General features: G+C 41.8%; 1 protein-coding gene across 2 annotated transcripts in view; it reads right to left on the minus strand.

Annotated features, from left to right (window-relative positions):
- Nucleotides 1-1728: 1728 nt before the first annotated feature.
- The window catches only part of LOC119463416 (uncharacterized), a 29064-nt gene continuing 17896 nt past the window's right edge, over nucleotides 1729-12896 (minus strand). For both annotated transcript variants that reach the window (XM_049655752.1, XM_037724268.2), the window contains exon 6: nucleotides 1729-11790. In XM_049655752.1, the coding sequence (XP_049511709.1) occupies nucleotides 11344-11790 (447 nt within the window). In that variant the 3' untranslated portion in view covers nucleotides 1729-11343. The remainder of the gene's footprint in view (nucleotides 11791-12896) is intronic.

A 12896-nucleotide genomic window follows, 5' to 3' on the forward strand; every position in this document is an offset into this window, starting at 1 on the left:
CGCCGCTCAGTTTCCGTTGAAGCGATAGACCGCATAAACCTTCGCTCGCTGCTGCTGGCGCCCTTGCTCACGCCAGCGTTTTGACAGCGGTTGTGTGCGGTCACACAAACAACGCGCAGAACTGTTGCCGACGGCGGCGGCGTTTTGCCCGCGTCACCGAACGCGCGCGGCGTTGGTGATGTGTTTATGAAGAATGTGCCAACCTTTGCTGTACACCCTATGGCGGTGTACCGTAGCCACCATAAGGTCATGGTCCCTGTGGTCACAAAATAAATTAAAACCACCGGATCATATATATTTCTCATTCTTAATTAGTTCAAAATAACCAATTACACCATCCCATCTAAATCGTCATAATTGGAAATACATAATTCCCACCATAATACAGCTTTGCTGGTCTTCCATCTCCACCCCAGTGGAAGGGCTGACAGTTTTTTTCTATACCCATTTGCATTTTCCTTCCTCCATGCCCATTCGAAACCAAATGTCTTGGCAAATCTCGATTCTTGCTACGTGATCTCGATGCAAGAGGTCATGTGTTGGGCCACGACTAAGCAAAGGGACTGGCGTCAAGGAGCATTCAATTGCCAAGTCTGGCTGTGTGACGTAAAACTATTTTCCTTCCTCCATGTGTTTAAGCATGTTGTGTAGTACAGTAAAACATCGCAGGCCGTGTAGTGAAGTATAGTCACAGAGGCCCTGCGCAATTCCTCACTACTATGCCCTGTTCCAAGCGTCTTCTGCCTAATGTCACTCCGCATACTGTATACGACCCACTAGATTTGATACACAAAAAAATGTGGCACAAACTATCAAAGATGATTGCTAAACTCAGCGACAGCTTACCGCAGCCGTGGCCTAGTGGTAGAATGCCCGCCTCGGCTGTGGGAGGCTGTGGGTTCGATTCCCACCGCCGCCAGGCACCCACTGGTTCAAATGGGTACAAGTGTGCCCCGGCCTGGCGTTTGGCTTCCTTCAGGGGTGATACGCTTGGGAAAGGAGCCTGCGCCCTGAATTCCCATCGAAACCAACGTGAGCACGGAAAAAAAAGTAGTCTGGGCCGCTCCCATGGCGGTCATTTCCCATGTGGCGCCCCAAGCACCTATTCAGGTGGGGGCGCCTTCGGGTTGAGGTCAAACACCCCTTTCCAAGCGTTGAGGTCCCATAATGGCCGAGCACCAGGCCGGGAGCGCGCTTGTACCTTCGTATATCCCCATGCCATTCATGAATGAAAACCTTATGAACACATCCGCAGACACACGAAATCGCCATCTCGCTTCTAACCACAATGCCAACGACCCAAGAAACACAAGTCGAAAAAATGTCTTGAAACAACTTAAAGGGCGTGTAGACGTCTTCGTATATTGTGGAATGACAGTATATCTTAGTTGCTGTAATCACTGCACCCGTTGAAACACCGTATCGCCCTGTCTTCAGCACTGTGCTGTTACTTCAAGTTAAGGGTGGTCAAACATGAAAGTGAACATCTATTCAGTGCTCAAGACACAACTTTTGAAAAAATGTGACCTTTGACCTCACTAATACTTTCGAAGTAGCTCACTTTCTGAACCAACTCCACTGTGCCATGTCTTTCTTAGTTCAGTGAAATCGAGCTTCTCGTTGGGCTAGTTGGTTCATATCCATTGAAAAGATTATTGAGCACAAATTGAATACAAGGACAGCTAGAAACACTTAGACGAGACCAACACTTTTTGTTTTGTTTGCACGTTTTAAATCTTTTCTTCATCTTTATTCCACACTCATTAACTTTTCAACAATGTATAAAGTACACTTGAATGAAATCTCCGAAGGCAGCACTGTCCATTAAATTGAATTTTCTTTATTATGTACTTGCATGAACAATAACAATGCAAAACATATTCAAAACAATGTGAAACATAAGATGCGTCACCGAGGGCATTTGTATAGGAGTTCACAATAACAAAACAATGTTTTGTACCTGCTGTGAAGAAAGACACACTACCACTGTATAATGCAGTGGCATGTGTAGAAAAATTGTAGCATAGTGCAAGTGCACATAGGAAACACACCAACAAAAATATTCTTGTAAAAAAAAAACAACTCCATGGGCATTTCTAAGCAGTATTTTGAAGCATAAAGGAGCTGCAAGTTTCTGTGCTGATAACGCAAGACATTGTCAATGCTATCAGAATTCTGTCAAAAGTCAATGTGTTACACCTTTACTTATAAAAAGAACCTGACATGCATCTGTAATGGCTCATAAAAACTTCGCACTTATGTGACCTACACAAATGTAATAAAAAACATTCTACAGCATATAAAATACACATTTCAAGAGATTAGTAAATGTTGCTTTTAAATTTGCTCCATGATTTTTTTTTAAGTGAAGAAGAACATATTATCCTTAAGATAACTGGATTTGCAGGGGGTGTTCCAATACATAAGCGGACACAGCAAACATACTAACAAAGATATTTGCATAAAACTAAATTAGGTGGTGCTTTGAATCATCAAAAGCATTACAAGTGTCTATATTTTCATAAGATAATGCACTGTCAACACAATTAACCACAAAATATGAACAGGGAATATATCAAAGACATCTCTATGGGCACAACTGTAGTGACTAACAAGGCATCTCATAACAACTCTCAACAGAATGTTTTTCCAGAACAAGTAGAAAGGATTACATACACAACAGGAGCAACTTGGACATAACCATACCATCAGCATAAATTGAAACGTGAACAATAAAAACTAATCTCAACACCTGTTCCCCCTAATCGCAAGGAAGTGCAATGTCCAATCGTTCTGTAGTCCTTGAGCAAGGGGTGGATCCAAAGGCACATTGTGGAGCTCGAATTAAGTAACTGTTACAAACGCAGACAAAGACAGAAATTCAATAACACAGCCTAGCCAATATTGATTTATTCACATTTGAATTTATGCCATTAGTACACGGGTGCCACAACTGGCCAATTATATATGAACGTTGAGGTTGCACAAAAAATCTACACACTTGACAAGACATCGTGATGTACCTTTAGGTTAATGCAAATTGGAATGTACATTTACGCATGCGATATTGCTGTTTAGACAGTGCTGCTAAATTCAGAGGCCCAGATGATGCTTGCAAATTCAAACTCTAATGACCTACAGAATTTCACTAGAATTATCCAATGAATAGAACGTACACCCATACCTCATTATGATTAAGCAGCATGTGACACAAAAGTACCTCTGTTATATTTGATATTCGTTTTATAAACATATATTTGTTACATACTGATATTGGCGAGAAACATTTCAAATTACTTCATCATACCTGATGATTCGTTATATCCACATTTGCTGTTTTCAGGTTTGACAGCACCTAGACAAAATTACACTGCAAGAAAACTCGCACGCACACATCCTTACAATTGAGAACAGAACACATACATGACCTAGACAGTTATGTGAACATGTAGGTCCCAGGTTGCCTTATTGCAACCGTGTCAATGGCTTGAAGGCACCTGCAAGCGTGCACAGAAATATCAAACAAGGGGATGCTTCAACTAGATTTATGAATTTCCCCTCATCAGCCATTTTTGGCTGTACTGATCTGCCTTTAAGAAATAAGTTTTGAGTTGACCCAAAGTTCTGTATGAATTAGGCAGCTTCAAAATGCTTTGATAGCATAGCAGTCTAACCAAAGCTGTGAGATTTGCTTGCATTAAAGGGCCACTAAAGAGGCATGTTTAGCAAATCTGTATAAGACTTCAACAACAAAGTGGCCACTCTTACTGTGAGAAAAGCTTGTTAAGTCAGAAAATATGTAAAAATGAAAAGGTGGGTGGCAACACAGTCTCAAGGTTGGTGCACCAGTTCGCCGTAACATCAGAGATTTGGACACCGTCTACTTGGGTCTGGTTAATTGTTTATCAGTAAGCAAGGACTACACTGCATTTTAAAGAAACCAACGCTCTTGACCCTAGTAAGTTTGAAGAATGTTTTCTTCTCCCAAACGGCCCAAGTATGAAAAAATATTTCACAATCCCATGACATCACACTGACATACTGGTGCTGACATCTCAGCGTAAAATTGAAGAAAGGCAAGTTTGGCTATATAGTTCACGCTTTTCCATCAAACAAATGAACACAGTTCTTAAATAATTTTTTAACAGCCCAAAGTTTGCCTAAAGTTAACGCTTTTCCACCACACAAGTGAATATGGTTTTTAATTAATGAATGAACATAGTTCTTAGATAATTCTTGAACAGACTAAACTAATTCAGTGCTGTTTGATAGAGCCTACTTAAATTTTTAACTGGTGCAGGTTGACCATTGTTACCCATCACATTTAAACAATGCTTCCACAGAAAAACAAAACTAAGCAACAGTCTGCTTCCACGCATTCAAACACCTCCACAATTCATCCATCCATACACAACAGATTCAACTCTTCCAACATTTATCCACAGCCTCGGAAAATGCAATTTCATGGCAAAAGCTTTCTGGTGCAAAGTCAGCACCATACTAACCGGTGAACTACTACTGTTCTCACACCAAGTGCAGTAAGATGAAAAAAAAAGACAGATGCTGCAGTTTAGGGCACAAAGAAATGGAAGTTGTGAACCAGCTTCCGCAAACAAAACAAGCAGCAAGTGACAATGCTGAATAGCAAGGAGACTAGACACAATAACTTCTGGCACGTATGCATAAACATTTTCCGTCATGCCACAAACAACTTTGACAAGGTTATGAAATGCATTAAGAATGAAGAATTGTAGTATTGTCACCATAAAAACATATTCACACTCTTTTGTTCATTGCCAGATTATGTGACAAATATTATACACATGTCAACTTCATAATCTGCACTAGCAATGTTGTTAAAGCCTCGTCAGAATAAAAGCATGCACTGCTTCGCTCATCACCGGGTTAAGTGGCAGACACGAGCAAGAAATGTGTGGAGCCTCTTTTCAATGGCCATCAGTATGTTGGCACAAAAACATGTCTTACTCAGCGAACTGTGATGTGTACACCTTGTATGACAACAGCAAAATATTTTCTTGCACTTTAGCATAGGCTACATTCATATTTTACACAAAGAAAACATTTCGTAATCTTCTATAGGTTGTATTCTAAAAATCTAACTGGCCCCCAAACTTGCTCACCTGGACACATAGCCCTCCACATCCACTCCTCTATTAGCAAAATGCCAGAGACCGAGCTTCACAATTACATGCAGCACATTTTTTATGGTGAAAGGCAAATTACCATATTTACACAAATATAGGCTGACCTCGGTTCTTGGCTGACCCCCCCCCCCCTCCAAATTCAGAAGGAGAAAATTAAAAAGAAAGCTATTCTCAGATTTAATTCGAACGAAAGAAAGGCATTCGACTGTCAAGTGAATATATAATTTCCTACGGTTTTTGACAGTAAATTTATTAGGCATCTCAGTGCTCGTACTGTGACCAGAGACGGCGCACATGCGTGTGCAAATTAAGGAACACATTATATGTCCTGTAACAGTGGCAACTTTCTCTGTTTGGTACGCTTCACCGCACGACTGTACTGTGGTGAAGCTAACTTTAGAGGAAAATACTGCCAAGTGAATCAATGGCATGTTTCGGAGTTTTTTCAGGCTTGTGTTCAATTAGACCAGGTGGATAGTTCTACCAGGTTTGTCAGTCCCATCAAGATTGAATTAACAGAAGTTGACTATATTTCTGATTTTTTTACACTCAGTACTAGTAAAAATAGCAAATTATTACTTTCATGCATGGTCTGTTAAGGTGCTTCTTTGAAGTTCCACATAAAAATTTTCAAAAATTGCCTGCTATACATTCATTCAAAACACCAGTGATCAGGCTATAATTTTATATATTGCAGTATACCTTGCAACTACTACACCTTGAAATATTAGGTTACAAGATAAAAGCACCGAAAATGAGCACATTTGTAGCAGCTCAGAAAAAGCACATGCTTAGTAATCACTTCATGCAGTCTTGCAAATTGTACAAGACTTCACAAAGCAGCCATTCGATAAAGACAAACCAGGCAATTACCAGCACCAAATCCGGCTTTCAGAAAGATCCAAATATCAACAAGCCAGTGATAAGAGCCAGCAATAAAGTTGTTCAAGCCTACTTGTCAAGTGCACTACTTTCAATGTGCACAAATTATTATTAATAGATTACATTAACAGGCATTCCCAAGACACACTGTCTCAACAGCACCATTTGCAAGTTTCAGGTAATAAAGGGCTCAATACAAGAAAACATGCATAATTCTTTCTCTTAATCAAAACACCAAACTTGCAATCGCAGCAAACACTCTCACAGAGCTGTTAGAGCCACATAGCTGTGGCCTGGGTGATATTTAACTACAGAATGCCAAAGAATTACCTAGTATACAGTGGCCAGTGTTCTTATTCGAATAACACAAACTATTTTTTATGCTTACTGCTACTTCATTACCGCTCAAATTTTATTAAAATGTCGCATTTCTTGGTCTGTATTGTTTAGTCAAACGCTTGCCTTCTATGCTTGCAGTTTTGTCGGAACAAATATTTTTTAAAAAAACTTGGAATATGTGTGCCACACCATTGGAGAAGCCAGCTGCTGCAATGGCGTCACTGCCTTTGGCAACTAAATGTTCAAGCAAGCAAGGCAAATAATGTCAAGTGTTTCATTAAATGACATGGACCAAAAAATTAAGTCGCATGGTAAATTTTGAGCAAGAACAATGGCAAGGTAAACAAAACTTCTTTCGAATTTGTCAACAAAACCACAGGTGCACACCATAACAGTACCTTAAGCTGCCTTCAAAACATTCTTGCTTCATGCAAAACATAAACACCACAACGCACAAAAACACTGCAACAAAAAAAAGAACTTATGCTCAAGCACACATTCAAGCATACACTCAAGCAAGCTGCTTGAAAAGCAGCTCGCCTTTATAAGTTAACACATTCCTTTTGGCAGCACATTTTCACCCCCCAGTTCCTGTGCGTCGTGACTCACCTACGAGCCACATGCTGTGGCAACATGCTGCACATGTGTCAAGACCAACTACAGTCAAACCTTCATATAACGAACCTCAATTTAATAAAATTTGCGATGTAACAAACTATTCTTATTTCCCCATCTTAGTTCTATTGAATTAACGAAACCTCAATATAATGAAATTATCGATATATTGAAGTTTTTCGCTGCAAGTACACCTTCGTTATATCGAGGTTTAACTGTAGTCAGTAGTGCAGCTTTGAATCTTTCTCTTAACACCAGAAAGATGATGCCACTGCACTTGCAAATGAGAACTACAACTTTTTTTAGTTGCAGTGACTTTTCATAAAGCACCGCTTCCACACTACAGAAAAGACGTGCATTTTCACAACCGCACAGAAGTTATATCAGCCGTGACCCACATTGCTGTGAACACATGTGATATGAAAGTACACTACACCACAGCGAACGTTTCAACATTCAAATGTCTGTAAATGTGGGCTTACTTTGGTCCCTCTTGCTGTACTTTTGCAGTCTATGATAACAGTAAAAGATAATAAGAGCCTAAAGCAAACGAAACACTCCAGTATTCAGTCGGCCAAACCAACCAGGTAGCAGAAAATAGCACCGACTTTCGTGGACTAATACATCTAATAAATAATAATTAAATAACAGACTCAGTGAAGTAAAATAATGACAATGTGACCATCAGTAGTGTCCCTTTTGTTTTCATGAAGCAAACACGACATCAAACTCGGAAATGATTGGTGCAAGGACTATCACATTATGAACTAATGTAGTTGCTTGGGTTCTGTGCATGCAAAGTGAGTTTCCATGCTTGAAAAGTAGCCAGTGCTTGGCTGCATATTCAAAAAAGCTAGCCGAGAATGCAAAAGAAATATTGTACTACTATTCTACACATTATAAGGCAGCTGGCACATTACAGCATCATCACACACACTGTTCTGTCTGCATGTGCCTATTGGCTTGTTCCGACTAACATTTCAGTTCGTTTCTCCCATTATCTACATAACAGCAATACACACAAAATTTGACAGCCATTCAAGTTGACGTCACCAGTGTGCAGTGACAAGATGATAAATGGCCAATATGAGAAAAAAAATATTGTGAGAGGCACAAAATATTTGGAAAAAAAGGGTGCTACAATAAATATTCTCTTGAACAATCCATGCTTACCAGCTGTGCTGCTGACATTTAAGAACTCCCCAAAACTTGTCTGAATGTTTGGAGTGTATTGTGAGCGACCAGGGGCTTTGAGAGGCCACAAGCACCACTGGGTACTCTGCCAATGCATAGCCTCAATATCGCATGGCAATTTTGTTGATCTTGCAATTTTGTTGTTAATGGCTGTAACCAAAAATCACTAGTGCATACCATGGCCATTACATGCTCCGACCGGGACGATCTTTCGTGCAGCTTGGCTGCAATAATCTCAAGCTAGTTTGACAAGCCCTGATTCACAACCTGTCGACCAAAGTTGGCCCAGCCAATTCAACCATTTCCACTGTTTCCTCGATAATGTTCATTGTCAACAGTCCTCAGTGTACCTACGGAGTGCACTGTACTTGACTGTTAGGTTCTGGTAATTTTAGTTGTAACAATCATAGCTACCGTAACAACTCTTCAAATTGAAAGTCAGTAGTAGACAAGTTTATCAAAGGCAAGATGCTGGTAACATCGAATCAGCACAAATCACAGCGTCGACATTTGGTTTGTGGAATCATTGGGCCTCTTCAATTAACCGTCTCTGACAGTCCCGGACTGTCCGAGAAGCTGCACACACAACGCTCATTGGCTGAAAGCACTGCTTTGGGCAGTCCGGGACTGTCAGGGATAGATAATCGAAGAGACCCATTGTTGTCTTGATCACCGGGTATTACAGCAGAAATGGCACAGGTAGTATAGCTGTCCATCCACTGGAAGTAGGAAGCCCCTGAACACTGACGAAAGTTCTTCAGACGGAACCATCAATGTGCAGTATGATGTCATTATAAAAGCGCCTGTCAGCATTAATTGCACTTTAAATATTAGGGACTCGCACCAGGCAAGTCACGTGCATTTCTATACACAAACCTTCTCCCAAGCAACATTTTTACAGACTTCACAACACAACAGCTATGGCTTTCGCAAGAAGTTCAAGAGATAAATGCGACCACTACATATCTATCCAGCAGGCTCCCTTTAAAGGAGTGTTGACCTTAAGAAATGTTTAAGTGACCTTTAAAGGGCCATTGAAGGAGTACTGACACACATTTTTGAAGTTGTAGAAACTTTACCCCATGTTTTTTGTGTGTTAAATATGCCATGATTTTACAGCAGGGAGCAAGCATGATGGGAAACGCTATATACAATAAAGGGGTACTAAACCACTCTGAGTTCAAAAATTTCACCGATGATTACGATACTCCCTAATGCGAAATTTGAGCGCAGCTCTATACGTGTTTTTGTTTCGCGATATATTGGCTGGCGCGGTCAATCTGCCTCATGCGGCACGTTGCAAATGGAGCGAAGTGTGGCGCAAGTGCCTCACTAATCTGGAAATCGCGAGAGCCAGCGCGTGGGTGACACGTGGGTGCGATTCACAGCAGCCGCCGTCGACAGAACTCCCAGATCACCACTGCACTACGCTTTTTCTTCTCATACTTTCGCCATACCCTGCTCCTCTGCTTTCCACCTCATGGTCCCTTTGCACCCTCCTCTCCGCTTTCCTCCTCGCACCTCTTCACTCTCGCCATTTTTTTCATCGCCCACTGCACGCCGCGGTTACAAGTGACACCAACGCCGACGCTTGCAGCAATAGTTTCAAGCCTAAGAGCTGCGCTCTAAAATTCGTCATATGTAATGACAGCTGTGCGACAGCCTACAATAAACATAGTGCTGCAAGAATTGTTTGAAATGATGAATTAATAGCAATTATCAGGCATTTGATGAACGAGTACGTGGCCGCTGCTGTTTCTCACTTGCCTACGCTACCCTCCCCACTGGTGCTTTCTCCTCCTCGCTGCGTACTCTCACAAACTCCATTTAGTGCAGCAAAAGCTATGAATCACATCAGCGCACCAGAAGAAAAGCTCCTCCACTGACCTCTAATCACCCTCTGCACCGGCGCCGACTGAATGGAAGCTTGACAGATAGATTTGTGGTGCACAGTGGGCAAGCAGCACCCCTCTCTTCTCATAACACACAGCATGCTCTGGTTACGTAGGCGCTATCCTCTGCAGCCGACCGACCAATCGACAGCTTTTACCCTGGTAGCATCACGTGCAGCACACAGCTGGCATCACAATGTGTGAAGAAAGGCCTAGAGAATCCTGGAGAGGGGCCCAAGATTCTTTTTTGAATTAGTGGCTTGTCTGTGGCATGGGGAAGCCACAAGGAGCGATGCAACGTATCATGGCCTTACGGCACATCCATCTCCAGGGTATTGAAACAGAAACTAGTTCGTTGAAACAAGTAGTACAGTAAATTATGTCGGGCACTCTGATGGTTTCCGGTGTTTCTTTTTTCTGGAGTTTAAAAAGTTAAAACCTTCATTTAACACAAAAAATGGCAAGTCGAAAATGTCATGTCAATACTCCTTTAAAGCAAACATGAAGGAACAACAGAAATGTGCTCTTATCGAAATTTGCCTTGATAGCTGATTAGGGGTGTGCGAATATTTGAAACTTTCGAATAACGAATCGAATAGTGTCGAATAACGAATCGAATAGTGTCTTATTCAATTCGGTCTTCGAATCGAATAGTCACTATCTGTAAATGCAAATATTTTTTAAATATTTCCACACATCAACTGCACCCAAATAAACATAAAATTGGAGCAAAGTAAAGTAAATTTTTACCTTCGCGGGCATAGACATAAAACATGAGAACTTGTATAGTGGAGCAGGACACGTCAATTAGGTAGCCATACTTTACAGGCTGCACAGCGATCATTCACAGTCTTTGAAGAGCCCTGTTCATGCTCATACACTACTTGTTTGCTTCTAATGCTAAGAATACTAAGATGTGAATATCGTTTTATATTAATTGTGAGAACAGCTGTTCAGTATTCGAAAACTATTCAAAAAGTACTTGATATGCAATTTGATTCGATTCGCTTTTAGCACTATTCGGTTCGTATTCGATTCGGTCTGAAAAATCGCTATTCGCACACCCCTATAAATGATCACCGAAACCAAGGTCCCCATTGTGGTTAGCTTAACAGAAAGTTCATGTTAGCAGAATTTGTTTTAAAGGGTCTCTGCTACATACAGAACCGTTAGTCTTTCACACCACTCTGCTCAGACAGCTTTGGGCTGGTCGACCCAGCGTCAAACCTTACCGGTCCACTACAATCACTTGCACTTCAGATGTTGCCATAGCGCGGTTCATTGTTGGCAGTCCTCCTCTGAGCGCTCGGTGACCTGTCCTCAAATGTGGGATTCTGATAGGTCAGGTCAGCACCATTCATGGCACCAGCGTCGGGTTCTGGGTATCCGTTATCGTCGTCGCCTGGCGGTGGCAGAGGAGGCGGCGGTGGCAATCCGGCCGTCGATCCGTTGAAGTCTGAGCCCTCCGACTCCGCGGGCGGAGAAGGCGGCGGCGCAGGAAGCTCGGTGTCGTACGCGCGTTGCTGCACATCATACACGGGTTGTCGGCCAAAGCCAGGGTTACTGTATGTCTCGGAGAAGTCGTCCTGGTAGCTGCTCGTCCCTGTGTTCGCCGCTTCTTGCATGTTCTGCAGCTTCCAAAGTTGGATGTTCTCCAGGGCGCCAACCAGCACAAGGAAGATGTCGATGATCAGAATGACAACCTGTATAAACAGCAACCACAAGCTATATACCTTAAAGACCTGATGTGGTGGCTCAGTGGCTATGGCGCCGTGCTGCTGAGCAGGACGTCATGGGTTCAATTCCCAGCCGATAACCAAGCACGGTACCCAAGCCGTGGCTTGGGTACCGTGGTACCAGCAGTACCATGCCTTGGGGTGCACGTTCAAAAGAACCCTGTGGTCTAAATTAATCCGAAGCCATGTACTACGGCATCCTTCAGAGCGCGCCGTGCGCATTTCGGATATTAAGCCCTGCAGTTTATTTTCTATTTTAATAAATATCGACGAGCTTAAAAGCATTTCAAGAAAAAATAATTTGCCCTTCTGTCAAAAAGTGAAAAAGAAAGGCACAATATTTAGTCAAATCATCATCATCAGCCTAACTGATGTGCACTGCAGGACGAAGGCCTCGCCCAGCAATCTCCAATGTCCTTTGTCTTGTGTTGGCTGATTCCATTCCATGCCTACAAGTTTCTTAATTTCATAGTGCCGCCTCAGTATTAGCATATTCCATCAAATAACAACCAATATATTGAGTAAAAACAGACTGAGATGAAATAAGGCATGAGAGAAATAGGCCTCTTTTTATTTAGCAATTGTAAGTGTAAAATAATTGTCAGGAAGTAATTTGTGCTTATCTTCATACTGTTAATAAAAGCAAAGGAAATAAACAGGAGACGAATCCACAGCCCCTGCACTGACACAGGCAGTGCTCTCCCATGAAATTACAGCTCGACTACTGCTTTGAGTACTTTTAAGTACTTACACAAACGTTTACGCGACCTAGACTTTGGAGTGCTACCGAAAGTCGTGCTGAAGAGCATGGAGGTCATGCCGAAGAGCCACAATGGTTTTCATCGTTTCAGGTCATGTGCCACTTCCAGTAAACTATAACGGTGGCATATTTTTTTGAGTTTGAGTAACAAAAATGGCTATCTTTATTATCTTTTCATGGCACATACTCCTATTTCAAACATAAAATTTTCCATGGAGGCTGCTTTATATCTAAAAATATCTGAAACTGGGCTTTCTACGCAGTCTAAAATTTCATTGCAGTTGGCTGCCCGCACATCACCCTTAACATGCCT

Source organism: Dermacentor silvarum, chromosome 9 (genome assembly GCF_013339745.2).
Source record: "Dermacentor silvarum isolate Dsil-2018 chromosome 9, BIME_Dsil_1.4, whole genome shotgun sequence".
Classification (NCBI taxonomy): Eukaryota; Metazoa; Arthropoda; class Arachnida; order Ixodida; family Ixodidae; genus Dermacentor; species Dermacentor silvarum.